The sequence below is a fragment of the Typopeltis vanoorti genome, chromosome 12 (assembly GCF_054136105.1).
Source record: "Typopeltis vanoorti isolate ZY-2024b chromosome 12, IOZ_Tvanoo_1.0, whole genome shotgun sequence".
NCBI classification, from domain to species: domain Eukaryota; kingdom Metazoa; phylum Arthropoda; class Arachnida; order Uropygi; family Thelyphonidae; genus Typopeltis; species Typopeltis vanoorti.
The window spans coordinates 67,720,031-67,747,927 of NC_143560.1; the positions used below are offsets into that span (position 1 = coordinate 67,720,031).

Here is a 27,897-nt window from a genome sequence, read left to right on the forward strand (position 1 = left end):
GTGTCTAACTACCGACCTACCAGTATCTCTGGTGTGGTGGTGAAGATTTTAGAGAAGTTAAGAACTCACATATAAAAATGGGTAGACATACAAGCTACACTCTGCAAGGAACAGCATGGATTTACTAAAGGAAGGTTATATTTTAGCAATGCCTTCATATTTTATAACAATTAGGGCTGAATTGGATAAAGGGAATGGATTACACTATGATACTGTTGGATTTTGTTAAGAAATTTGAAAGGATACCACATGAAATTCTGTTAACTGGAGAATATGGGTTTGGAATATAAACTCTTGACTTCGATAAGGGATGATTAACAGACAGATATCAAAAAAAAGTGGTATATGGTGGGTATGAATCTGCCAGATTTAAGGTGACCATTGGTGTAGCCCAGAGTTCAGTAATTGGGCTATTGTTGTTCAATACATTAATGACATTAGGAAGGGTTTAACAGGAGATGAGATGTGCAAATGTTTGCAGATAATGCTAAGATAGGTGGGGGAATCAGTAGCAGGGATGCTGCTGATATTCAGCACTTACAGAATGATTCAAATAGGCTGGAAATTTGAGCAAATGAAAATGGCTATCACTTTAATGTTAGTATGTGTAATTGGGGGGGAGGGGGGGGGGGTTGGGGAAAGCAACAATGAATTACCCTGTAAAAATCTCACCAGGAATACTTTGTGGGCAAAGCCTACAAAGTTATCTACTGTCAGAAACAACTGAAAGGGAAAATCAATCAGTCAGTCATGTGTAAAGTAATGTACTTTGGTATGATGGGATTTCCAATGGTATATTATATATTTTTTTTTATAGCAGAATTATGCTATAAAAAAAACCGATGAGGCTAGGGATCTTGGCATAATGGTGGATAGGAATCTGAAGTTCAAAGATCACATAGCTAAAATTGTAAATACAATTCAGAGGATAATTGTGATGATGAAGCAAACCTTAATATGTAAGGATAAGGAAATCATTTTGCCTCTTTACAAGGTCATGATAAGACATCTAGGCTACTGTGTGCAGATTTGGTCTCCTGAGTTCCAAGGGGATAAAGATGATGTGGAAAGGGTGCAAAAAAGAGTTACAAAGATTATATCAGGATTACAAAATTTAGATCATGAGGACAGATTGCAAGTATGTGTACTACAGGCTAATTAACAGAAGAGGAGTGATATGATAGAAGTCTACAAATTTCTGAATGAGTGTTATAAGATACCACCCGATGAAATTTTGCGTTACATGGAAGGTGGGGAAAGAACACGGGGGAGGGGGGGAGCATCCATGGAAGTTTATTTTCAATTAAGAAAGGTGTGAGAGTTAGATTCTTCTCTCACAAAGCAGCGGGCAAGTGGAATAGTTTTCCTGTTGAAGTATTGAGTGCATCTAGTGTGAATGAGTTTAAGGGAAGGTATGACAGCTGGTTTGGATGATGTATAGTCTCAATCATAGACTCCTTGGCTCCCTGGAGGTCTCATATAATTTCATATTTCATTCTTATTGTATTTATGTTGATCATATTTAAATTTGGTTTATGGAGAACAGTTACAGAGCTTTCTTTGTTGAGCTTTTCTAGTAAAAACTGGCTTCTGCAGAGAGCTTTTACATGGTTTCAACAGACTGCTTGGATAAAAATTGTGCTGTGCAAGACCACAGTTTTGTCTAATTCTCAGTAATGAATATAGTCTTTGTATTCTTCTAGTCAGGTGCTTGCCATTAATTTGGCTAAAGTACGAGATCACAAACATAGCACCTTGTAAAGACTTAAGCAGGAGAAATGGATTATGTTTGTCCTTAAAAAGTTTTAGCCAGAATTGTGGTTAAAACTAGAACTGAAATAGCAGAATATTATGTCTGTTAATGGTGTATGTTATCTGGCCCAGTTTGCCTGGTTTGAGAAATACCACCCCAATATGAGATCAGCTAACATGCCTTCAATTGAAACCAACTTTATAAAGGCTCCTTGTACATAGTGGAGCCTCCACCTACTGCATGCCATATAGCACAGGAGTACTGTTTGTGGGTGTATGCCATCTTATATAACATAGGAGTCTGGCAGCATTTTTGGTGATGTCTTAGATAAAAGGAATGGAAATCCTATATTCAATAAATGATTAAGATACTATTTATTTGTTTATTGAGACAGCCATTGTTCATTTGTTAATTTGATGGACTGCAATTCTGTTTGTAATAAGCTATCAGCAAAACAATATATGCTTGGTGGATTATGGTTTCAGTTGCGCCTGACTTTTGGATTAGACTATTATCCAGTTGACTCAGTATATGAAGGTCTAAGAAAAGAATCTATCTAATCTGAGATAGATTGAACTGTTATGTAAGGTGTGCAAATTGTAATGAGGAATATCAGTGAAAATATTGCCCACATAGCACATCGACACTGATGGACAGGAAATGACTTAGGAAAGAGTTGTTTGAAATTTGCACAAAACAATTGAAACTTACAGAGAGATCTTTAAACTATTATGAGGAAAGTCATTCTTCAATAATTCAAGGATTAGAAAAGAAATATTATCAGAGAGAGACTATATTCAAGGGCATATTCATTTGTGTTATTCCTCTGTTATACAGTGATGGTGTGATCTTCAGTTATATTGAGACAGACTGTTACTAGTAACTCATTATTTGCTCTCGGCTTTCTCATGAACATGGTAAGGATATTTGTATAACTAACTAACTTCCCAACTAGTATATCTGGTTATGTTCTACCATTATCTTGTCTTCTCTTCCCAGTTATGTAGTTTTCCCCTTTAAGTAACCAAATGGGCATCCTGTATACATTAAGATGCAAAAATTTGATTATGCTGCATACCTCTCTATATGACCATGTTTCTGATCATCCTGACATTTTGCCTACCTTGATAAAACCATTCCATGGTTGTATGAAGGAAAACAATGCCAATGCTTTCTTCACCAATTCAAATTGCTCTTGAAATGATACGTTTTCAAATGCAATTGCCATTTTGAAACATCCTTTATTTCTTGTGCTTGTTTATCTAATTTTTGCAGATCTGATAGTCTGCCCATGGTAGTTAAGGTTTTAAAGTGCAAGATGTTCCTTCTATACTCATAGAAGGAACTTAGAATGAAATATATGCTTTAATGGTTTAAGAGTAGAAAATTTCTGTGCTGAGAGTAAGAATGGGAGTTCTATTTCTATAGGATAAGTGAAATTTTTAGATATGCTTTTTATATGAGATTGCTGTATGACAAATTTCTTCTGCTGAATTTTGCTTTCTGTTGTAAGCAAGAAATACCTGCTTTATTGATGCAGATGGAAAGCCATTTCACAGAAAGTCTGAAGTGATATGCTCATAATCATGTTTTTCTCCACAACTTTGTCTCCACTACTCAATCCACCAACTACAGCAAACTGCATCATCTACACCAACGGCATCTACTGTCCACCATCACCACAGACTAATATTTTCACAGACAATCACAAGCATCCATACCACAGCAGGATTCGAACCCACAGCCTTTTGGCTAGAGAGCAGATATGCTAACCACTCGGCACTGATTCACTTCCAATAAGGAACATGGAATGTAAGCACACTATGGACAACTGGAAAATTGCAGTTGCTTCAAGAAGAAATGAAGAAATAGAGATGCAGCATCTTGGGTATTTCAGAAATGAGATGGACACTGTCAAGAGAAACAAATCGTGGAAGAGTTTCTCTGGTCAGGAAACACAAGTAAGCATGAAGCAAGCGCAGGGTTCCTGCTAAGTAACAAGGCCTGTCGGGCAATGATAGGATACAAACTAGTTAGTGAAAGGATAATGGTTGCAAGATTCAGTGCCCAACCATTTAATATCACAATCATTCACGTATATGTGTCCACTGCAGAGAGTGCAGAAAGACATTAAGAAATTTTATAGAGATCTACAACTAGAAATTGATGAAGTGCCAAAGCAGGATATACTTATGCAAGATGCAAAGATTGACAGAAATAACCTGGGATGGGAAAAGGGTATGAGAAAATTTGGATATGGGGAAAGAAATGAATGGAGAGATGCTTCTGGAATTTGCCACTGATAATGACCTGATGATTTGCAATACCAAATTCCAATAAAAAGATTGTCATAAATGGACACGGTGCTCCTTCGATGGCAAGAATAGGAATATGATCGATCTGATATTAATAGACCAGAAATGAAGAACATCAGTTCAACAGTGCAGATCATTCCAAGAAGCTGATGCTGATTCAGACCCCAGCTTAGTGATTGCGAATATAAGACTAAAACTGAAGCAGAAGTACAAAGGAGAGTTCCAAAAAGCTAGAGACATCTCAAGACTAAATAAGGACAGGTTAAGAAAAGCATATCAGGACATACTGGAAACTAAGCTTAAGACCACAAGTGAAAAACAAAATATAAATATAAGAGCAGAACAACTGACTACAGTACTAAAAAAAGCAGTAGAGGAAGTAATTCCTGAAAGAGAGAAGATCAACAAGAAATGGATAACTCAGGAAATCATGAAATTGGTACAAGAGAAAAGGGAACCGAAACTTAAGAGATATTTGAGAGACAGCAGATGAGTTATACAGTCAAAAATGCAATGAAGTATGGAAAGCAGCAAAATCTGATAAAGCCAAATGGCTGGAGGACCAATGCGAAGACACTGAACAGTACTATTGAGAAAACAAATTAGAGGTCTATAAACTTATAAGAAATGTCAATAGGAAGTAGCAAACAAGATCAGTAGCAGTCAAAGATGATAAAGTATTGATGGACACGAAATCATACACAGATGGACAAGATATTGCAGTGAACTATATAAAAATAAACTAAATAATACTGTGACAGAAGTAATCAAAAGAACTAAAAGCAATCTCTCAACCAGCAGAGATCTTTGAAAATGACATCTTGGAAGAGGAGGTGAGCAAGGCTATAAAACATCTCAAGAACAATAAGAGTCCTGAAAAATGACAACATAATAGGTGAGATGGTAAAATATGGGGGAGAATTGGAGAATTGATAATATTATATCATAGGTTGTGCTATAATATCGTCTTTATTTTTAACAAATAATGAAAATTAATAATGAAAACAGATATACAATTTTCAAATCGGGACAAAGTATTTTCATCTGCAATACAGGGTGCTTCTTTTTGAAGCACCCTGTATTGCAGATGAAAATACTTACAGAATGCCTGAAGGGTCATATGGAGGTACGTCTTCCTGATGAGCAAGCTGGATGCCACATGACTTGGACAAAAGAGGTAAAAATTAGAATTGTCAGAGCAACAGCTATCTTAAAAGTCGAGCTATAAAGATACATACTAAACTGTGTATTATGGAAACTTTTATCTTCAGCAGCATGCCCTATGGATGTGAGGCCTGGGTACTCCTGAGAAAATCTGAAAGGAGGATATTAGCATTTGAGAGGAATGATATAGAAAGATCTTGAGAATAAGCTGGATCCAGAAAGTGAACAATGAGGAAATATATATATAGATGAATACAACCAAAAGAAAACCTGATTCAGAAAATAATCAAAAGGAAACTCCATCTATTTGACCATATATGTAGAATGAACGATGAGAAGAAATTAAAAACGCTTCTGTTTAGGATGATTGAAGGAAAGTACAAAAGAGGAAGACCAAATGGAGTGTGACATTGTCACAACCCCATTTGGGCTGATGGGGTGTGACATTGTCAAATGGTGCGAAAACTGTACACAAACTGAGTCATCTTGCACAAAATAGAATGCAATGGAAGAATCATATCAAGATGGCATCAGACACGTATTGGCATTGAACCCATGGTTGTTGTTTTGATGTTAGCTATATTGACAGCTTCTTCTTCTTCTTTTTTGTTTTGTTACGCTTCTATTGTTGATGATCCAGATGTAAGACATGATAATAGCCATTTAATTTTTAAAGGTACCTGTGGCATGACTATAAACAATAAATTACATGATAACTACAGTAATTAACTTTAATGAAATAAAAGTACAAATATTTCGTACTGAAAATAACAGTACATTATCAGTGTGTAGAAACAAGCAAATCAAAGAAAAGGGAATACAAGGTACATACAGCAGTCGGCGTTTACCAATTAAAACCTGTTGCCTCATGCTAAAAATTAATATTAATAAATAATATTATTAAAAACTATTTTTGATGGTTATATAAAATAAGTTCAGTGGATGTGGCATTTGCACACCATGGCACTTGTCTGCATGAATGAAAACTTCTTGGTTTCGAATCTAGTTGGTGACTAGAGGAAATTTTTCTAAGCCTTTTTATGACCGGTTCCCAAGTTAGTTGTTCTCTGGCATGGGCAAGCAGGTTTTTTCTCCCGGAAACTCGGGTTTTTCGTCCTGTAAACTCAAGAAAATCGACCGTAGAACCAACATTATTTCAGACATTAAATATATTGTGTTAGGAACTATGAGATGGTGGCATATGTTGAGCCGTCTCTCTTCACTATGTGTCACTTAATTAGTGATAGACTTGGGCCATCTATCTCTGATTGGGTAGATGGAGATTGAACTGCCCACTCAGTCCCCAAAAGTTAGATAGGGTTAAATGACCTCGCCTACTCCCTACATGGGAATAAAAAGGTGATAGCTGATTTTTTTTTTTTGACATAAAATAAGAATCTCCCAAACTTTTGGGAGAGAGAGAGAGACAATCGTTCCGATTCAGATTTGGCCGATGTAAAAGGGTTTTGCAACTTTCTTTGAAAAGCTGTTCATATTTAAACCTGCTTCTATGGAGAAAACGAGCTTCACCTCACTGGATACTGTATTTAGTGTCAATACTATGTTGTGCTAGACTAGACTTTTTTTGAGGTTTTATGTATTCGATGTAATATTGATGTTCATTAATTATTTTTTCCATAGAACGGTCTGTCTGCCCAAAGTATGTTAGATTGCATTCACAAGGTATCTGGTAAATACCACCTAACGATAGAGGTGAACAGTTTGTCTTTTGTAGATGGCAACAGATGTTTGTATTCCCATTTCTTTGATTTGCATGTTTCTACACACTGATGACATTAGGGGAACAAACTGTGGAAAAGGTCAATAAAAGTCACTGCAGTCATCCCAACTGGCACTGCTGTAGCATCATAGGATACAAGGCTGTGTGTGACTGACTGGCTAGGTGAAGGTCTATCTAAAGTGAAGGAAACACAGGCAGAGTTATAGTCAGAATTACCAAAATGAGATATGATATATACAGTATATTTGGAGGGTACGCCAGTTAAGAAAAGGCCCAGAATGTTGAGAGAATAATGACAAGTATCTGGACAATTTGTGTGTTAGATCATCACTAACAATAATTCTTCTGCATCTCTTCCAGCTAATCTTAATCTATGCTTAATTCCCTTCTTAAGAAAGGGAAAGCCAATTTGAATTACCATATTTACTCGAATATAACTCACCTCGCGTATATCTCGCACCCCTGATTTTACTTTACAAAAAAGAAATCAAAAATTTTCGCATATACCTTGCACATGAAAAAAACTTAAAACTTTAAGAAATAGACAGTGAATGTTATTGCAGTTCCAGATATTTTGGAATTCAGTTGAAGAGAATCAGCATTTCAACTCAATAATAGTTGCTTGCCTTTGTTGAGTCATGCAATCTTTTATTAATACTGCACCGATCATATATATGCATGTATTCATAGCTTTACTATTTCCTGGCCTATCTTTGCTGTCCATTTGGTGCACCACTTTCACTTCTCAGTAGTCATTTGTGAATATTCATAATGCATCGCAAGCCTTGTAAATTACTGGTAATTTTTGCTTGAAATATGGAGAAACATTCAAGTTACAGTGCTGGTTTTAAACTCAAAGTTATGATAAACTCAAAGATCATATGATTCCAAAATGATAAAAGGACAAGCAATAATGAAACAATTTCATTGAAACTGTTTTAATTTAATTACAGAAGCGTTGTCACTAAAGATTCAAATATATCGCATGATAATGGTTGATCGCAGAAATGACATAATTAAAATTTAAATGCATTCATTTTATAAATAATGTGAGTAATATAATGAATAATGAGAACTTAATTATAAACATCAATTTAGTTTTTCCCCTGAAAAACTTTAGTTTCTGAAAATCCCAGCATATATTTTGCATCACGATTTTTTAACTTTAATTTTGGATAAAAAAAAGTGTGAATTATATTCGAGTAAATACAGTATGAACATCGATGTTTCCAAAACAGATGATTTTCCTGTTTGGGAAATCTGATTGTAGAACATGAACCTTTAGAAATAAAGAAGTCAGCACAGTGATCAGAATTTGGAGTGATAAAGGCAGCAAAGTCTCTCAGGAAATTTCAAGCCAGAGCAGATGATAAAAAGAGGATTCTACCTTTAACAATCTCTGGTATGGAAAATCGGATCTGACAAATGCACATATATCACTCTTCTTATGGAAGGAATCATGCAGAATAGCTTGGATAGTGAAGATGAGTAGTTGCTAATACTGTCAGCAGAAGTAATGTGAAAAATAGCAGATTGGGTTTTGATGCACTTAAGTAGCAGTGGATGCAGAATTTGATGGAAGTTTTTTCCACTTGGCTATGCTACCAATTATATATTTGGTTTAATCCTTTATCCAAGTGTAAGCAAACAAAGTTTGCGCCTGAAGTATTTTCAGGACTGGGGCAACTCATGGCAAAGGTGGTATAACTTCTCATATGTTGTTCCAGCCATGAAAATACTTCAGGAGTTACACTTGCATAAAGGATTAAACCAAACATATAACTGGCAACATAGCCAAGTGAAAAAACTTCCATCACCTTATCTCTAATCCACAGAATTTTAATAAGGTGAGACAACTTTTGGCAACTGGTATATGGAAATATGACCTCTCCATTACTTTCACCTTAGTATCACCACTTCTAGGTCTGGCTCTCCCACTGACGAGACCTCAATAAAGGTTGAAACCAGTCTGGGTAGTGACCCTTCCCTTGATGCATAGCATTATACATGTTCGCAAGGAGATATGCTTTGCATTATGGGATACTAAGGCAAGTGATGAGAAGTTATACCACCTTTGCCATGAGCTGCCCAAGTCTTGAAAATACTTCAGGCACAAACTTTGTTTGCTTACACTTGGATAAAGGATTAAACCAAATATATAATTGGGTGTAAAATTTCTTTACTATTTTGCATTGTATTTTTTTTTGGGGGGGGGGGGATTAAGAGGTTTCCTCTCTGATGTGCAGTGTCGCCCTTATTTTTGAAGATCAATGATGTCAGAAACTTACAAAACAAGAGCATGCAGTATGGGTGCGAAAACGGCATGAATCATGCATACAGAAAACATCCTCTGCTGTTGCTATATTCAGTAGATGTATCTCCTCCTGGATAGGATCTTGGAGAGCAAGTGGCTTGAGGATTATTTTCCAGCTACTCAGGGAGCATTCTGACATGTTACCATCAGGTTCAACAAAATTTACTATCTAGTAGTTTGGACTGCAAAACTGCTTTACTACTATTTCTTGAACAGATGATGTACTGGTTTCTAGTTAACTATAGTGTTAACCAAAAGCATACTTCCTCTAGCATAGGTATGTCAACTGGACTCCAACTAGTAGAAAACTCTGCCTGTGAAACACTGATGTTCTGCCTGTTAGTTGGTTTCTGGAGTAGGATCACACAGTTTATCTCACTCTCCCTCTCTCTTCACACGTGCAGATGATCCTACTCCAGAAACCAAACAAGGATAAAAATAAGTGGCATGTGGCTGGTGTTTATAAGGTAAAGAGTCATCACCAGTCCATTAATGGCTCAATGCTACCTCATTGAATAGTTTATTTCAAAATAATTATTTGAGAGATTTTCTTCAGTTTTCATATACCTTTATTTGCTTTAATTTGTTTTGTGATACTCTTTTCTCCATATCTAAGCTTTCTTAGTCCTTCTACAACAAGGCTGTAGAGTCCATAATTTGTCAAAAATGAATGATACTCTATTGCGAAACAGCATGGCTTTGTAAAAGGTAGATCCTACCTCAGTAATTTATTCACATTTTATAATAAGGTGATAGCAGAAATGGATAAAGGAAATGGCTTCACCATGATAATGTTATACTTTGCAAAGGCATTTGACAGAATAATACTGCATGGAAAACTATTACATAAGTTATAGCAAATGGGAATGGATAATATGAGGCTAGTGGCTGATAGACACCAGAGGGTAGTATACAGTGGAGTGGAATCAAGACGAATGAGGATGATTAGCAAAGTATCCCAGAGCTTTAATTTGTACATTAATGATATAGCCGAAAATTTGAAGGGAAATATTATTATTATTACCACCGCAAGACCTCATTGAGTCAAAGACTCATCTGGGAGGTCCTTTTATCACACACACACAGCTCATCATACCGTGTTTTAAACACATTCAAACTCTTTGCAGACACCACATTCTCAGGCAAAGCATTCCAGTCATTCACAACTCTGCACGAAAAAAAACCTGCCTCTCACTCCCCTACTCACACCCTCTTTATACAGTTTCCAGGGATGACCTCTGGTTCTCCCATGATCTCCCACTATTCTCTGTAGAACTTCTCCAGCATTGATCCTATAACAACCCCTTACCAACTTGTAAGTCTCTATCATATCTCCCCTCTTCCTCCTGTCCACCAGACTCTGCAGATTACATCTTCTCAATCTTTCCTCATACTCGACATTCCAGAGGTCAGAAATTACCTTAGTCTCCTTTGGACCCTTACCAATCTCTTCATCCTTCTGAAAACCCGGTGACCAAATCTGGGCACAATAGTCCATGTGTGGCCTAATCAAAGACTTATACAACAGAACAAGAATCTCCCAACTTCTACACATCAGTGTCCTCCGCATCATTCCCAGAAGCCTTTGTGTTATGTTCACAATTTTGGCTATGTGTCCCCTAAATTTCAGATCCTTATCCACTGTCATCCCCAGATCTCTTATTTCCTCTATCTCCAACAATATATTCTCACCAAGCATAAATTCTGCATCCCATCTTTGTTTTCCAAATTTTAAAACCTTATATTTTGCAACATTGAACTCGCATCTCCATTTCCGTGCCCAATCACTCAATCTATTCAAGTCTTCCTGTAAGGGCACAACATCTTCACTACTCTTCATGGTTCGTCCCAACTTTGCATCATCTGCAAACAACTGAATATCTCCATCCAAATCTTCACCTATATCATTAATATACAAGTTAAACAGCAATGGACCTAAAACAGATCCTGAGGCACTCCACTAGTAACTTTCCTTTTCCTGGATATCGCTCCCCCATACACAACTTGTTGATACCTATCAGATAGCCAGTCTCCAATCCAATGCACCAATCTAATATCCAACCACATCTGCTCTAGTTTGACTGTCAACCTGTCATGAGGTACTCTATCAAAAGCCTCTGCGAAATCCAAGTATATTACTGTGTATCCTTTTCCTCTGTCCAAGGAAGCAGTCACTTTATTGTAATACGTAAGTAGATTATTAAAACATGACCTCCCTTTAGCAAATCCATGCTATCCATCAAAGATGATACCATTGTTATCAACCCAACTCTGGATCCTAGTTCTCACAAGCTTCTCCAACAACTTAACCACAACACCTGGCACACAGATAGGCCTATAGTTTGATGCTTGAGTTCAATCACCTCCTTTTTGAAGTGGCACAATCTTGCCCTCCTTAGGAACTTGAACAAGTGCAAGACTCATATTAAAAAAATAAGTCAAGGCAGGCATCAACTCCCTGGCACATTCTTTCAGAATGCATGGTGATATATTATCAAGTCCCACAGCCTTATTAACATCTAGTTTACTCAACTTCCCATACACCTCTTGCTCACCTACAGTCAGTCTCTCCTCCACATCACCAACTGCTCTCAATCTCTCCATGAAGTCACATTCACAAGATTGAAAGATCTTTATGAACTGCTCATTAAGTATCTCCACCACACATTCTGCATCAGCTGTCTTTATACCATTTTCTCCAATCAATGTCATCCTTCCATAATTATTCTTTCTTTTGCTGACTACATATCGAAAGAATTCCTTAGGATTCTTTTTGGCTTCATTAGCCAACTGCTGTTCATACCTCTCTTTAGCTACCCTCACCAACCAAGTCACCTTCCTTGCTTGGTCTTTGTAGACCTCATGGAATTGGTTATTTCCACTTCTCTTATGCTGCCTCCATAGTGCCCTTTTTCTCTGTATCCCATGCTTAATCTCTTTATTCATCCATCTCACAACCCACCTTATTTAACCTTCTCACCCTTGGAATACATTTTAGACACTGCATCTACTAAACAGTTTTTGAAAATTCCCCAAGCTGCATTGATCTCTTTTCCAGCTAACTCCTCATTCCATGCTACACCCTCAAGCTGTCTCTGAGCTCTTCATAATCACCTCCCTTGTAGTTCCTCATATACCCTTTTTTCACAGAGGTCCTCACACTGCTGGCAACCACCCAGGTAATCACCTCATGGTCACGCTCACCAATTGGTGGATGATTTGACACCTCATTTATAATTAAATCCTCTGATGAGATGACGAAATCAAAGACCTTCAATCCTCATGTGCCCTCTGTTACATACTATCTGAGGTAGTTATTCCTCAAAAACTCAAGAAACTCATTTTCTTTACTTCCTGTTGCTATCTCGTCATTCCAGTCTATATTGCCATAATTAAAATCACCCATAATGATCACCCTTTTCTTATTTACTTGGCTAATTTGATTGTACATCTTATTATCACCACAATCCACATTACCTGGTCTATAACAACATCTCACCAAGTATTTGATTCCATTCACCTCTATCTCACACCATACTGCCTCAAAACCACTGGCACTATTTCCCTCTTGCATCTCCACTTTATATGGACATAACTCTTTCTCTATCATCAATAGCACTCCACCTCCCATTTTACCCCTCTGTCCTCACCAAACACATCGTACCCTTCCATCTCTATTCCTGTCAGGATGTCATCCTCTTCCAACCATGTCTCACTTATTCCGACAATCTTTGGGTGAACAGACGCAATTAGTGCAACCATTTCATCCGCCTTGTTTCTTAGACTTCTAGCATTGGTATACAAACGCAACAACTGATTTCTGGATCTACAGCTAGTTCCACTGATACTATCACTCAGTCGATGTGATCTCTCCATGCTCGACTGGGGCCATTTCCCTTTCTGTTTCTTCATTTTAAAACCCTTTTCAATTCCAACTGTTTCCTCTTGATCCCTGGTCATCCCATTCCTTTCCTGCCTACACATGCTTACCTCCTCTTGGAGCATCCACCTTTCTCATGCTGTGTACCCCTGTCCACCCTGAGCCTCCCCGTTTCCCTGCTCCTCTTGCACACCCATTCTCTCATTTACTATACTCATACCACTCACTTCCCCATTCATAACCACCTCTTCAATCTCTCCTGTCTTACTCTCCCGCTCTTCCACATCACTTCCTACTCGATCTGATTCATTCTCTCTATTCACTTCTCTACCTTCCAGCAGCAGTCTCTCCAAGTGACTCACACCATAACCACTCAAATGCAGTCCATCGTTCCCATACAGCTCACTTTGTCTCTCAAACTCATTCCACACATTAACAAACTGTACTCCCATCTCCTCACACATTTCAGACAGCATATCATTCATAATCCTTGCTCCCTGCTTCATTTCACCACAGTCATACCTAGGCAACACGCTAACTACCCTTCCTGTCACACAATTCTCTTTTATCCTTCTAAGCAGCCTCCTGATATCCATTCTGATACACTCTTTGTCCTCTCTCAAATCATTCGTACCTATTAATACTATTAACTCTTTTGCTCGATCCTGCCTCATATCCAATGCCTTAATCACTCTACTCATTTTAGCACCTGGAAAACATACCTTGTGCATTTTATCCTCCAGCACACCTTTAATAATGGAGTCGCCATACAACGCCACTCGCTCATCTTTCGTTAACGCTTTCATTGCATCATTATTTATTTTAATAGTTTTTACCTGAATTTTCTTAATTTCATTTCTTGCCTCATCCAATCCAATTCAATTTCCGAATCTCGCGATACATTCTCTCTATCATTCAATCTTTCTAACTTTCTAACTCTCAACCCCCTCTTCTCACTTTCACTCTCATATTCGGTTGTTTGATAATGATGCAAAACTAAGGAGGGCAATAATTGATAAATGTAATGCAGATATCTTACAGGTGATTTAAATAAACTGGCGGCGTGGACAAAGGACAATGATTGTCAATTCAATGTTGTAAAATGCAAGGTTAAATAAAATGCACGTCAGGATGAAAAGATTATACACTAATATCATATTGATGATACCAGTTTACTGGAAATTTATGAGATTAGGGATTGGGGAATGATGGTGGATAGAGATTTGAAATTCAGAGGATATATTGCAAGAGTTGGATAAATAGCTCAGAGGATTACTTGGATGTTAAAGAACACACCGACATGTAAAGATAAGGAGACTATTATGCCTCTTTATAAGACCATGATTTGGCCATATGTTGACTGCATTTCTTAGGGGATTGGAGGTGGCAGAGAGGATTCTGAAAAGAGTGAACTAGCTGGTGACAGGCCTGTGGATTGCAGAGTTTAGCTGACAAGCAGAGGAGAAGTGATAAAATAGAAACTTATAAGTTACTGAAAGGAATTCTATAAGATTGAGACAGAAGAAAATTTTCAACATATGAGGAGTAGAGGGAAAACAAGAGGTCACACTTGGAAGTTGTCTAAGAGTGTGGATAGTAAGGGTTTGCAGACTAAGTTCTTTACTTGGTGAGTAGAATGGATTGCCAGAGATGGTTGTGAGCACCCAACAGTGAATAGGTTTAAGTAGATGTATGATAGGTGTTGAGTTAATGAATAGAGTTGGTCTCCCATGATGAGTCTTCAGATTCCATGGAGTATCCATATAAATAATAATAATAATAATAATACTGCTTTGTATTATTGCTATTATAAATTTTAAATTACAGGAAACAGAATAATATAGTAATTATTTAGGTGATTAATATATACAATTAGCAGCATGTATATGCTGCTAACTGTGTATTATTGTTTGTTGTTTATTATTACTGTTCAACTGGATGAGCTGATAAAGGATGGCAATGTTAACATGAACTGTTAAACATGTTGGTATTATTAATTATTACCAGACACCTTCATGGAATCCAAGAACTCCCTGTGGGAGGGAACTACACCACCATTACTAAACCATCTATATACTACATAAACCACCACCCACACTTCATCTACTGTCTATTAGTAATATTTATGTTTGTTAATTGCAAAAGTTCTTTGGCCAATTTGCCTATACTGGATGAAAAACTCAAGTTTCTGGAAGAAAAAACCCTGCTACCTATTTTTGTATGAGATTGGCTAACTCTCCTCCAACTGAAATAGTCCATATAAGGATTCCTCTTGTCATGACAAAAACCAAATCTAGATCTCTTTCCCAATCAGAGCAAATTGTCTTTTTTTTCCCTTTCAAATTCAATAGGGATGCATGTTTGATAGATAACTGGCACTGTTGAACATCTTGAAATTGCAAAGTAGTTATTCTAGTGCATGACTCATATCTTTTGAAATCCATTGTTATTCTACATTCTTTCTGCTCACTAAAGATGATGTGCTGTATTCAGATCAAAATGGTGATTTAATAAAGTGTCACAAGAAGTCAGTCACAAAAGTCAGTCAATAGAGTGGGAAAAATATTCTGTGTTGTGTATCATTTTTTTTTTCAGTTAAAACACAGTGGTGATAGCCAATATACACAATGTGCCCATTAAGTAATGAGACAATTATTATATCAAAACAAAGAACTACATTTGAAATTGTCAATTACACAAATTCAAAATAATCTCCCTCCAATTTCACACGTTTACATCTGTTGTACAGGTGTTTAAAAGAATGGCAGAAGTCCTGAATGGGAACCTGGATGAAATATACTGGATGAAAAACTCAAGTTTCTGGAAGAAAAAACCCTGCTACCTATTTTTGTATGAGATTGGCTAACTCTCCTCCAACTGAAATAGTCCATATAAGGATTCCTCTTGTCATGACAAAAACCAAATCTAGATCTCTTTCCCAATCAGAGCAAATTGTCTTTTTTTTCCCTTTCAAATTCAATAGGGATGCATGTTTGATAGATAACTGGCACTGTTGAACATCTTGAAATTGCAAAGTAGTTATTCTAGTGCATGACTCATATCTTTTGAAATCCATTGTTATTCTACATTCTTTCTGCTCACTAAAGATGATGTGCTGTATTCAGATCAAAATGGTGATTTAATAAAGTGTCACAAGAAGTCAGTCACAAAAGTCAGTCAATAGAGTGGGAAAAATATTCTGTGTTGTGTATCATTTTTTTTTTCAGTTAAAACACAGTGGTGATAGCCAATATACACAATGTGCCCATTAAGTAATGAGACAATTATTATATCAAAACAAAGAACTACATTTGAAATTGTCAATTACACAAATTCAAAATAATCTCCCTCCAATTTCACACGTTTACATCTGTTGTACAGGTGTTTAAAAGAATGGCAGAAGTCCTGAATGGGAACCTCCATCAGTATCTCTGGTGACATGCATTGGACGTCCTCAATGTTGCTGAAGCACTCTCCTTTCAAGGCGCACTTCATCTCTGGGAAAAAGAAAAAGTGTGTAGCAAGTTGTCGTGCGACAAAAACCAATTATTGTTGTGGAAGAGTTCTTTCTTAACATGTCGCATGTGGGTGTACAGACATTGCATTACTCTTAAATAATACTGACCATTCACTGTGGTGCCCTCAGGAACAAATTTGCAGTAGATAATTTCAACAGTGTCAAAAAAAAAAAAAAAAGATCACTGCCTTGACATATGATTTTTGCAACCTGACTTACTTATGCCGAAAAGAAGACGTTCCACGCCATTCCACTCTGGTGTTTTGTTTCTGGATTAAACTAAAAACACTAATTTTCTTCACTGGTGACAATTCTTTGCAATACACTATGATCTTGGTCAATTACATCAATGAAATTTTTACAACCTGCAATCCGATGCGCTCTCTGTTTGTATGTCAATGTGTGCGGCACAAACCTCAAACAAATCTTCCTTCATCCTCCAGGGACTCCTTCCCCCTCATTAAATGTTAAAAAACAGCAGAACACTTGTGCACAGCTCAGACAGTCATTACCATAAACATTTTTTTTTTTTTAGGTTTAGTACACTTCTGTAGCAGTTTTTCCTAATTTACAACAAAATTTTATCACAGCTCTTTGCTCCATGAAACAACTTCTGACATGCTCCACTCACACACACTCTGCCAACTGCTGTGTCACCCAACTCAAAAGTTGCACCTGCAAATTATAACATACCCTAGCAGTCAAAACTATAAACATGTTTGTTACTTTTATTCAAAGGACTGTCCTGTAAAAAATCAGTCTCATTACTTAACAGGCACACTGTGTATATATAGCTCACCTACTGATGAATTTTCTTTCAACTTCCAGCACTAACTCTTAGCTAATAATAATAATAATGGCAAGAAATTTTTTTTTTATTTTGCTCACACCCACGAAAGGTTATTTACAAATCTATAGTATAATATAATTGGTACCACGGGTGAACTAAGGATTCCCCCCCCCCCATTTCTATCAATTTTATTTTATTTTTGGTATTTTTCATTTAAGTGGAGTGGTGGTCCCACACTGAGCACTGAAATTCACCTCACACCTAAAGACAATCACAAACATCCATGTCTATGGCGGGATTCAAACTTGCAGCCTGTTGGTTGGAGAGTGGGTATGTTACCCATTCAGCTAACCAGGCCACTTGCTCTATATTACTGTCAGGGCAAGAAGTGATAATTACTCACACTATGTGCCAACATAAAAACATGCATAAATTCACACAGAAAGAACTTGCAAAACAAGAAACAACTTTATTGGTAGCAATCTTTAGATTGGTATTTTTGAGTATTTAATTCCAGTTGTATATCTTCAGAGAATTTTTTTCAGTATCTTCTTTCTTCTAGTGCATGGCATGTAATAATAGTGAGATATTCACTTTTTATTTAACTATTAATGTAATAATTTAGTTGCAGATGTAGAAATAGTTCTCTAATTTATGGGATGTTTAAGACTAAAAAATGACTTAAAGACTTTTAAGACTTAAAAATAAAAGAAGCCAAGGAAAATTGGATGAAAAATTTATATACTGAAATTGAACTGCTTCAGAAGAAACATGATAATTTCAATCTGTATAAGAAAATCAACGAAATTTCCGGAAAACTGAGGAAAAAGCAAATAGTGTCTCTAAGAGACGAAAATGGAAAAATAGTTCTAGAAGAGAATAAAGCACAGATTTGGATAAAATATGTAACAGAACTTTTCAATGATACTAGACAGAAGCCTATAAATATAAAAGATAACATTCAAGGACCAGCAATCATGAAATGCGAAATAGAGAATGCTATACAAACAAGTAAAACAGGAAAAGCCAGTGGACCAGATGGTGTGCAAACAGAATTTTTAAAATTAGAACCAGATAACATCAAACTTCTTGAAAAACTATTTAATAAAATATATGATAGTGATGAATTTCCATCAGATTGGCTCAAATCTACATTTATCACTGTCCCAAAAAACCCCAAACCGAATTCCTGTGGTGACTTCCGACTTATTAGTCTAATGAGCCAAACATTAAAAATATTTTTGAAAGTAATTCAGAATCTCATTTATAGAAAAAGCGAAGAAACACTAAGTGAAACACAATTCGGCTTTCAGAATGGTATTGGTACTAGAGAGGCCCTTTTCTGAACCCAAATATTGATACAAAAATGCATAGAAAAACAGAAATCTGTCTTTATGTGTTTCATAGATTTTGAAAAAGCATTCGACAAAGTCAGACACACTTACTTAATAGAAGTCCTTCAACAAATAAGGCTAGACGAACAAGAAATAAGACTAATAACAAATCTGTATTGGAATCAGTCAGCTACCGTTCAATTAGACAACATTACCACCAGTGATATTAACATCAAAAGAGGAGTGAGACAAGGATGTGTGCTCTCACCACTCCTGTTCAACATATATGCAGAGGTAATCTTTAAAAAAGCATTGGAAGAATGTCCAGAGAGAATCACAATAAATGGAAAGATTGTTAACAACCTACGATATGCAGATGACACCGTGCTAATTGCAGATAATATTATGGATCTCCAAAAACTCATTGACAGAGTATACATAGAAAGCCAAAGAATGGGAATAAATATAAACATCAACAAGACAAAATACATGATCATCAGCAAACATCCAGCCTCATCAATGAAACTGACACTCAATGGGAAAAATATTGATCAAGTGTCAAGATATAAATATCTTGGTTGCTGGCTTAATGAATGGTGGGATGCAGAAATAGATATAAAGACAAGGATTGAAGTTGCACGGCAGTCCTTCATGAAAATGAGAACACTATTCGGCAATAAAGACCTAAACATGGAAGTCAGATGCCGAATGCTGAAATGCTACGTGTGGTCTATTCTGCTCTATGGAGTTGAAACATGGACATTGAAGGCGACAACCATCAAGAAAATCGAAGCCTTTGAGATGTGGCTATACAGAAGAATGCTAAAGATATCATAGACAGAAAAAATTACCAATGAGGATGTCTTAAAATCCATTGGTAAAGCTAAACATCTTGTACAAATAATCAAGAAACGAAAAACATCATATCTTGGCCACATCATGAGAAACAGCAAATACCAACTTCTACAAACTATTTTGGTAGGAAGAATTGATGGCAAAGGAACTAGAGGAAGAAAAAGAATATCATGGTTTGACAACATCAAAATGTGGACAGGAAAGAGCAGTGCACAACTGCTCAGATTAGCACAAGAGCACAGTTTGTTCGCCAAGATGGTCACTGACCTTCGATAGAAGATAGCACAATAATAATAAGAAGACTAAAAATATATATATATATTAAAATCGTGCATTTTACAAGAGTATCATGCTGATAAAATATTAGAAAAAAAGGAAATATTAAGTGGATAAAATATTCATTATGTACCAAGTTTTTTTTTTTTTTTTAAACATCTTTTTGAGTAAGATCACAAAGCATTTCATTTGATTATTTTTTGGGTAAAAACAATTTGAAAATTGTTTAGAAGGGCTGCTAGCTCAGTCTAATTCTGGATGACTAAAATTCTCATAGTATCTGTCCATAAAAAAAAAAAAAAAAAAAAAGAGAGAAATAAAACTGAATGTGGAAGGGAAACTGAAAAGGCTTTTCCTATCATGTTAAAGGTAAGATTGATGTAGCATACTTGTGAATAAGTTCAGAAATATCATAGAAGAGAAACTTGGAACAAAACATGCTAAGTTCCAGTAAAAACAGATGATTAGAAAAACAGATTTTTATCTTAAAACAAACAGATGAGAAATTCAGTAAGAAGCACCTTAGAAGATTAAAATCTGATCAGCGTATTGTAGACCGGATAAATAATAACTGATGAATTAAACTCGATATCAAAATCAAGGTTATTAAACTCTGCTCTTTACCACATGGAAATTATTACACTCTCACCTAAGTAAATCCAATGCAAGACTGTTATATTAAGTTGAATTGAATTGGCTCTAAATTAAATCGAATAACTACTGTAACAAATTTGGTATAGAATAAGCAATAAAAAGACAAAAACTATAAAAATAGGTATGTGGAAAACAACTGCAAATAGATATATGGAAAACAATGTATTGAATTTACTCGTTCAATGGGTTCTCAAAAAGAACCCACTGAACAAGCAAGATATTTCAGCTATTTTTGGGTACAATTTTTAAGAAAGACAGAAAATTAAATAGGGAAATAGATAACTGGAAAGTTGTGAGCTTGCTGAATAAATTCATTTAGAATAGGGGAGAAATTAGCCCAAACACTAATAAACCAGCAATACACAAGATAGTGTTCAAAACATTTTAACTTATGGATCTGAGAGATGGGTTAGAAATTTAATAGCTGATAGACTGCAGACCACAGATACAAATTCTGAGAAAAAGAAATTAAACGAAGTGAACAGATGGCAAATGGCAGAATCATATTGAAAATGAAGATATTACAGGAATGTGAGCAGAGCTAATCATGGTGTAGTCACTTGTAGTCAGAATGGTGGAAGAAAGGTTAGTAAAACATGTATTTGATGCCAAAATGGCAGAAAAAAGACCTAGAGGAAGACCAAGATTTAGGTGGAATGATGGTGTATTAGAAGATCAAAATACAGGATCTGAACAACATTACTGCAGACTTGATAAATAACACATTAATTTAAAAGAAAATGTTAGGAGGTTAGTAATAATATCAACTTAACTGTTATACGTAATCATGGTATCCTGTACATCCAAATGGGGATATCAGAAATTGATGACTTGAATTTCATAAGCAAATAGAGTATTCTACTGTACATAGATATTAACTATATGCTTAAAATGTTTCAATGAAATCATATGGCACATATTACCAAATTTTTAGAAACAAAATAATTAAATATTTCTTACCTGCCCATCCTGCATACATCACCAAACTGAAGATAACTAAAAATTTTTATTAAAATAACATCTGGTAAATCTTCAGCTTGAAGTACAGTCATAGTATCCTGAAGCATCAATGCTGAGCAAGATGTTTACTGTTTTATACAAATATACAGTTTTAAAAAAAAAGTACATAAAATTCTTAAATTCTTAATTTTTTTAATAAAATGAAAAATGCTGAAATAATGCAAGCTTTATATAAACAAGTTCCTTCTTAAATAAATGTTGTAATTCTATGCAATAATGATTATGGAACAACTCAAAATACATTAAAATACTGATGATAACTATAATTTGGATGGATTATTTTGTCGATCTTATCAGATATTATTCACACATCCAAATTACAAAACACAAATGTATAGCAAAAAACTAGATGAGATAGTTTTTACTCTGTGAAAAACCTTAGCTAAGCATTAGCACTCTCTCTCTAACTTAATTGAGATTTCAAAATGTAAAAGTTCAAAAAGTGATTATTATAGTTTTAAGGAACATTTTCAGACAAGCAGTTTTTAGGACAATTAGGATTTTTTTTATTTTAAAATACTTCTGCTAACTTCATTTTACCCTCTCTTGTTTTTATCTGCATTCATGATTGCCTAAGGCCTTGGGCTTTTAAAGAGTTATGCCCAAAGGCAGTTTTTTTACAGTGATTCCAAATGTTTTGATCTATAGCACACAAGAACTAAGTATGGAGGAAAAAGCTTATTAGAAATAAATCTAAAGGCCTGCAGGTTATGTCTACAAAACATAGTTATAATATTTCAAAAGATATCAGTAAAGAGTATCAATAATGGGAAAGAAAAATTTGTTCCAAGATATGGCAGTTAAACTGAAGAGATAGCTGCTTGACAAATGTATCTTAAAGATTTAGAAGAAAGTGAGAGGAGAGGGAGGTTAAGAACCACTGATGCAAATTTCACAAATATCAACTATGGAAATATCTAACAATGCAGACACGAGGAAGTGAATGTATGAGAAAATAGTGATCAATGAGATGGGTCAACCAAATAATTCTATTTTGTATCTAAGAATCTGCTGAAAACTTTAACTTCTGAAGTGGTACTTCACAACTCAGAGCAGTATTCTTTGGTCAGACAAGAGGATAAAAAAGCTGTGGAAAGGGTGCAAAGAAGAGTTACAAAGATTATTATTATTCTTATTTATTATTTATGCAAAGTAGTTCCTTTGCATAAAGGCGGCTCTAAAACTGCAGTAGTTAATTACAGACCAATCACCATCTCGGGAGTGGTGGTAAAATTATTGGAAAAGTTGGTTAAAGACAAAATTCGAGAATAGGTGGATCATCATATGATACTCTATAGGGGCCAACATGGTTTTGTTAAAGGTCGATCCTGCCTTAGCAATTTATTAGCTTTCTATAATAGAATGACATATGAGTTGGACAAAGGAAATAGCTACACAGCATTACTTCTAGATTTTGCTAAGGCTTTTGATAGGATATCCCATGGAATACTGTTGTGCAAATTGGAGCAGATGGGGATGGATACTAAACTGGTGATATGGATAGGAGAATGGCTCAGGGAGAGATACCAGAAGGTGGTGTATGGAGGAGCAGAGTCCAGGTTGAGGCAGGTAACCAGTGGTGTGCCTCAGTGCTCTGTGCTTGGGCCATTGTTGTTCAACTTGTACATAAATGATATAGGAAATGGCTTAAAGCTAATGGATGTCAGTTCAATGAGGAAAAGTGTAAAGTTATGCATTTTGGGATTAAAAGATTACCAGCTGTGTACTACACTGATGGAATGATACTTCAAGAGATTGATGAGGCTAGGGACTTAGGGGGTGTTGGTCGATAGGGAGATGAAGTTCAGGGGACACATTGCCAAGGTGTCCAAGACTGCACATAGGATTACTTGGTTATTAAGGAACACACTAACATCCAGAGATAAAGAGGTTATTATTCCCCTTTATCAAGCGTTGATACTTCCACATTTGGATTACTGTGCTCGGGTCTGGTCACCTGGATTCCTTGGAGATGAGGAGTTTGTGGAGAGGGTTCAGAGGAGAGTGACTAAGTTGGTGAGTGATGTAAAAAATGCCCCCTACACTGATAGATTGAGAGCTTGTGGATTGCAGAGGTTGGTTGATAGGCAGAGAAGAGGGGATATGATAGAAACATTTAAATTACTACAAGGTTTTTATAAGATTGATGCAGGGGAAATGTTTCAGCTGTGTGATAGTGATGGAAGAACAAGAGGTCATCCCTGGAAATTAAGGAAAAGTGTGGTTAACAAGGGTGTGAGAATGAGGTTTTTTTGTATGGAGAGTGGTGAATTAGTGGAATGCATTGGCTGACTCAGTTGTGAGTTCTTCATCTGTAAATGAATTCAAGAAGAGATATGATAGATATTGGTTTGATAGTTTGGGTCTCCCGTGATGAGTCTACTGACTCCATAGAGATACCCATAATAATAATAATTATGGAAATGATTATTAAGAGAGAATGATTCTGTGTACGTCTGGTTTGAACCTATCAAGCATGTGTAAAGATATCTAGTTCCTTCCTTATGCAGACAAGAACAGAGATCTGCAAGTTGTCAAACTGTGTCACGCAGACCACAGATAAGGGTATACAAAAGAGCATGCAGGTAACTTATGTCTGTACACGAATGCTGGAGTATCAGAACAAAGGCATACTCTGTTGCCTTCGTTAATATATTATTACCACTGAGTCAGACAAGGAGAATGGGTATGCCATGATACTTTTGGATTTTCCTAGGTGTTTTTGACAGAATACAGCATGGAAGGCTGTAGCATAAATTGGAGAATATGGGATTGGATTATAAACTATTCCATGAATAAGAGGATGGCGGACTGACAGATATCAATAAGTTGTATATGAGGATGTGAATCTGCAAGACTCAAGGTAACCAGTAGTGTGCCTCTAGGATCAGTACTTGGTCCGTTATTATTCAATCTGACCATTAATGCCATTTGGGAAGGATATGACATGCAACATACAGCTATATTCAAATCATTCTACAAGTACTGATATGCAATACTCGTAGAATGATTTGAATAAGCTGCAACTGTGGGCATGTGAAAGTGGCTGTCATCAATGTTAATAAATGTTAGGTCTGTACTTGATGTGATTAGATATCCAATGTTGTATTATATTGGTGGGATTATGCTAGAAGAAACTTGACATGTAAAGATGGGGAAGTTACTTTGCCTCTCTATAAAGGCCTTGATAAGACTTTTTGGACTACTGTGCAGAGGTCTAGTCTTCTGGTTTCCACAGTGATTCTGCATACAGTGGAGGGGGAGAGAGAGAGAGAGTGCAAAGGAGAGTGTCAAAAATCCTGATATTGACTGATATCAGGATTGTGGAATACTGATTATGAAGACAGATTGAGAATATATAGGTTGCAGACATCAACAAACATCTGAAATACCAACTTCTGAAAGGGTTATACAGAATTTAGTAAATTTAATTTTTCATTTTATGGATGGTGGGGAAAGGATGCGAGGGCATCCTTGGAAGTTGAGAATGAATGTTGTCAAGAATGGGGGGGCTAGATTTTTCTCTCAGAGTTGCATGTGATTGGAATGGATTGCTGTTGATTGTTGTGTGTGCAAGCAGCGTGATTGAATTCAAGAACAGATACAAGAGCTTGTGTGAATGGTAAGGTCTCCCTCAATGAGTTCCCAACTCTCTGGAGGTCTCTCTTAATATTATTATTATTAATAATAAGAAATGCATTAGACTAGTCTTGTTTATTTTGCATGAGAGGAGGACAGAAGATTCCAGAAACTAAAACTCTGCCAAATCCATTTGAGAATGTCAAACTTAGTTTCAAGTAAAACAGCCTAAATTAGTGTTTTTCAAAGTGTGAGTTGTGATCCACCAATTATCAAAATAAGTTGTTTTTTTTTAAAATAGTCTTACAGATTAATTGGAGTTACCAATGATAGCCATTTTCATATTTTTAAACTCAAGACATTTTGATGAAATTAACAACTTTTTAGTTTGATGCTTAATTAAATGTGACATTACAATCATTTGGTAAAAAAAAGTTTCCAAATCAACCTACAGACCAACAGAAATGGTGGAAAATCTGCATGCCACCGAGTGGTTTTTTTGTGGTATCAAGTTATGGTCAAGAATATAATGAGAAGATTATGTCTCAGTTTTATGCAAGAAGTGTGTGTTGAAATAGTTTATTATTAAAAGTGTTTATTAAATTATATTTATTGTTTCTTTTAACAACTGTTAATCTTATGTTAGCCATATTATTTGGATAATGATATTCAAGCGTAGTATTAAATAATATAAGAACCTCATTTATTCAAGGTTAAACGTGCAAGCTGAGTCATTATTCATAAAATGGTTCCTTAAGACCATTTTTCTTTGTCTCTTGTAACAGTCTTGTGTCTACTCTGTGTAATCTGAACTTATATTACCATTTACTTAATTTGCTGTGTTTAGTTTTACTTCAGAAACCTGAAGGAATTTGCCATTTTAATCAAATTAGCATAAACTGTCCATAAAAATGTTGCTTTATTATACAAGCTTAGCAATGCCTAATATTTCCTGAGGTGACAGTGACTAAAAAAAAAAAGTTTGAAAAAGACTGTCCTAAGTGAATGCTCTTCGCCTGTGTGATGGGATTTCAACATGGGGCTAGAATGTGTTACTCTTTGCATAACAGAGGAATATCACATAAATGAATTGGAATAAATAAGATCCATCCACAGGTATTATTTATTCTGGTGAATGGATTTATTAATCATAGTATTATCTACAGACCTACACTTACCAGCCACTCCAAAGTAATGTCAAATATCTACTTTTCACTTCCTTACTCACACAAACCTTATACAACTCAGAGAGATGACCTCATTCTTTCATATGCTATTACTCAAAGTAATATTTCTCTTTCTGATAGGCAACACTCAATTTTATATCTCAAATCATATCATCTCCTCACAAACCTGCTAGGCTCTGAAACATTCCCTCAGTTTTTCCTCATACTCAACATTCCAATCTCAAGAGAGAGAGTCCCAGTCACTCATCTTTTTCTCTTGCTCTCTCTGTTTTCTTATCACTCTGGTTCAGGCGATTATAACCAAATCTGTGCACAGAAATCCAGATGTGGTCTGATCAATGCTTTATACATTGGCAATCACTTCTTTATCCCTAGTCAGGATTCTTTGCATAATGATAGAAATTTCCGAATCACTTTTAAAAATTGGTGGATTAGGAGGTGAAGTCAACTCCTCTCCCCCTAATCGTGCCCTGATTCCCTGCTGACTCCACCAAGCACAAAAAGAATTGGACCAAACTCTAATGAGCCATTCCAATACTTTTGCCAATACACATGACCCACAAACTAGCCTGCTATTACTGATTTGATTTCTCCTTATGCAGTGACACTAGTCTTCAGGGGACTGTTCCACTTGCCAAACCTACCAGTCATAATATGCTAATTCCTCCATCCTCACTACACTGAACACTTGCATGAATTATACATTATGTTCCTTGTGCAGATGGTAAGTATTCTCTGCTTTTTACCTCCTCAACATCCCTGTAGCATCTGCATAGTTTCACAATTCATCCACTTCACTACATATATATATTTTTTTTTAATCATTTAACTTTAGGAATGAAATCTAACAATTCTATCAACATGCGACTAAATGACTGCAAACTAAGGCTCAGAAACTAGTAATCTCCATCCCTTGAACTGATCACACACCACAGTAAGTTACCACTATCTTTCCTGATTCCATCATAGTCTTCTGCTGTGTGGTTCTACAGATTTTTTTTCTTTAGGGAAGCTTGCACCTACCCAGCTACTTCCCATGTTAAACCATGTGAAATCCAACACTTATGTTACTTCCATCACATGTGTAAAATTGTTATCCCTAAGCAACTCACACAAGTCTCCTGCTTCTATAATTATATTACTTATCACTTGCCTCTCACTCACCAATCCTGTTTGAATAAACATTTCAAAACCACTGCTCTATATTTCCCAGCAGTAACAGCACCTGATTGAAAATCAGGTATGTTACCTCACTTGATCACACCAAATAGTCTCCAATCTACTATCACCATGCCCCCATATCCTCTGTTTAAAGAGGATATCTCCACCCCACTCCTCTTATCCTTTTTCTCCCCTTTTTGAGCCCTATTCTTTCAAACCTATGCTGATACTCCTCTTCTCAACAGCAACAAAAACTCAGTTGTATATTACAATTCTTTCTCAGATGCAAACCATCTCAAGCAAACAGCTCGCCCTCACTCTCAAATTTCTCCCACACACCCACATATTAGGCCTATT

At 36.0% G+C, this 27,897-nt stretch overlaps 2 protein-coding genes across 2 annotated transcripts in view; both read right to left on the reverse strand.

Annotated features, from left to right (window-relative positions):
- LOC150100863 (N-acetylgalactosamine-6-sulfatase-like) overlaps nt 1-27,897 on the reverse strand; it is a 355,136-nt gene that overhangs the window by 320,782 nt on the left and 6,457 nt on the right. The window contains exon 2 of the mRNA XM_090401082.1: nt 21,554-21,681. The gene's annotated coding sequence lies outside the window, so the exon portion shown is untranslated. The remainder of the gene's footprint in view (nt 1-21,553; nt 21,682-27,897) is intronic.
- The window catches only part of LOC150100864 (F-box/LRR-repeat protein 12-like), a 43,920-nt gene that overhangs the window by 10,659 nt on the left and 5,364 nt on the right, over nt 1-27,897 (reverse strand). The window contains exon 2 of the mRNA XM_090401924.1: nt 21,554-21,681. Coding sequence (XP_090258050.1) covers nt 21,554-21,660 — 107 coding nt within the window. The 5' untranslated portion in view covers nt 21,661-21,681. The remainder of the gene's footprint in view (nt 1-21,553; nt 21,682-27,897) is intronic.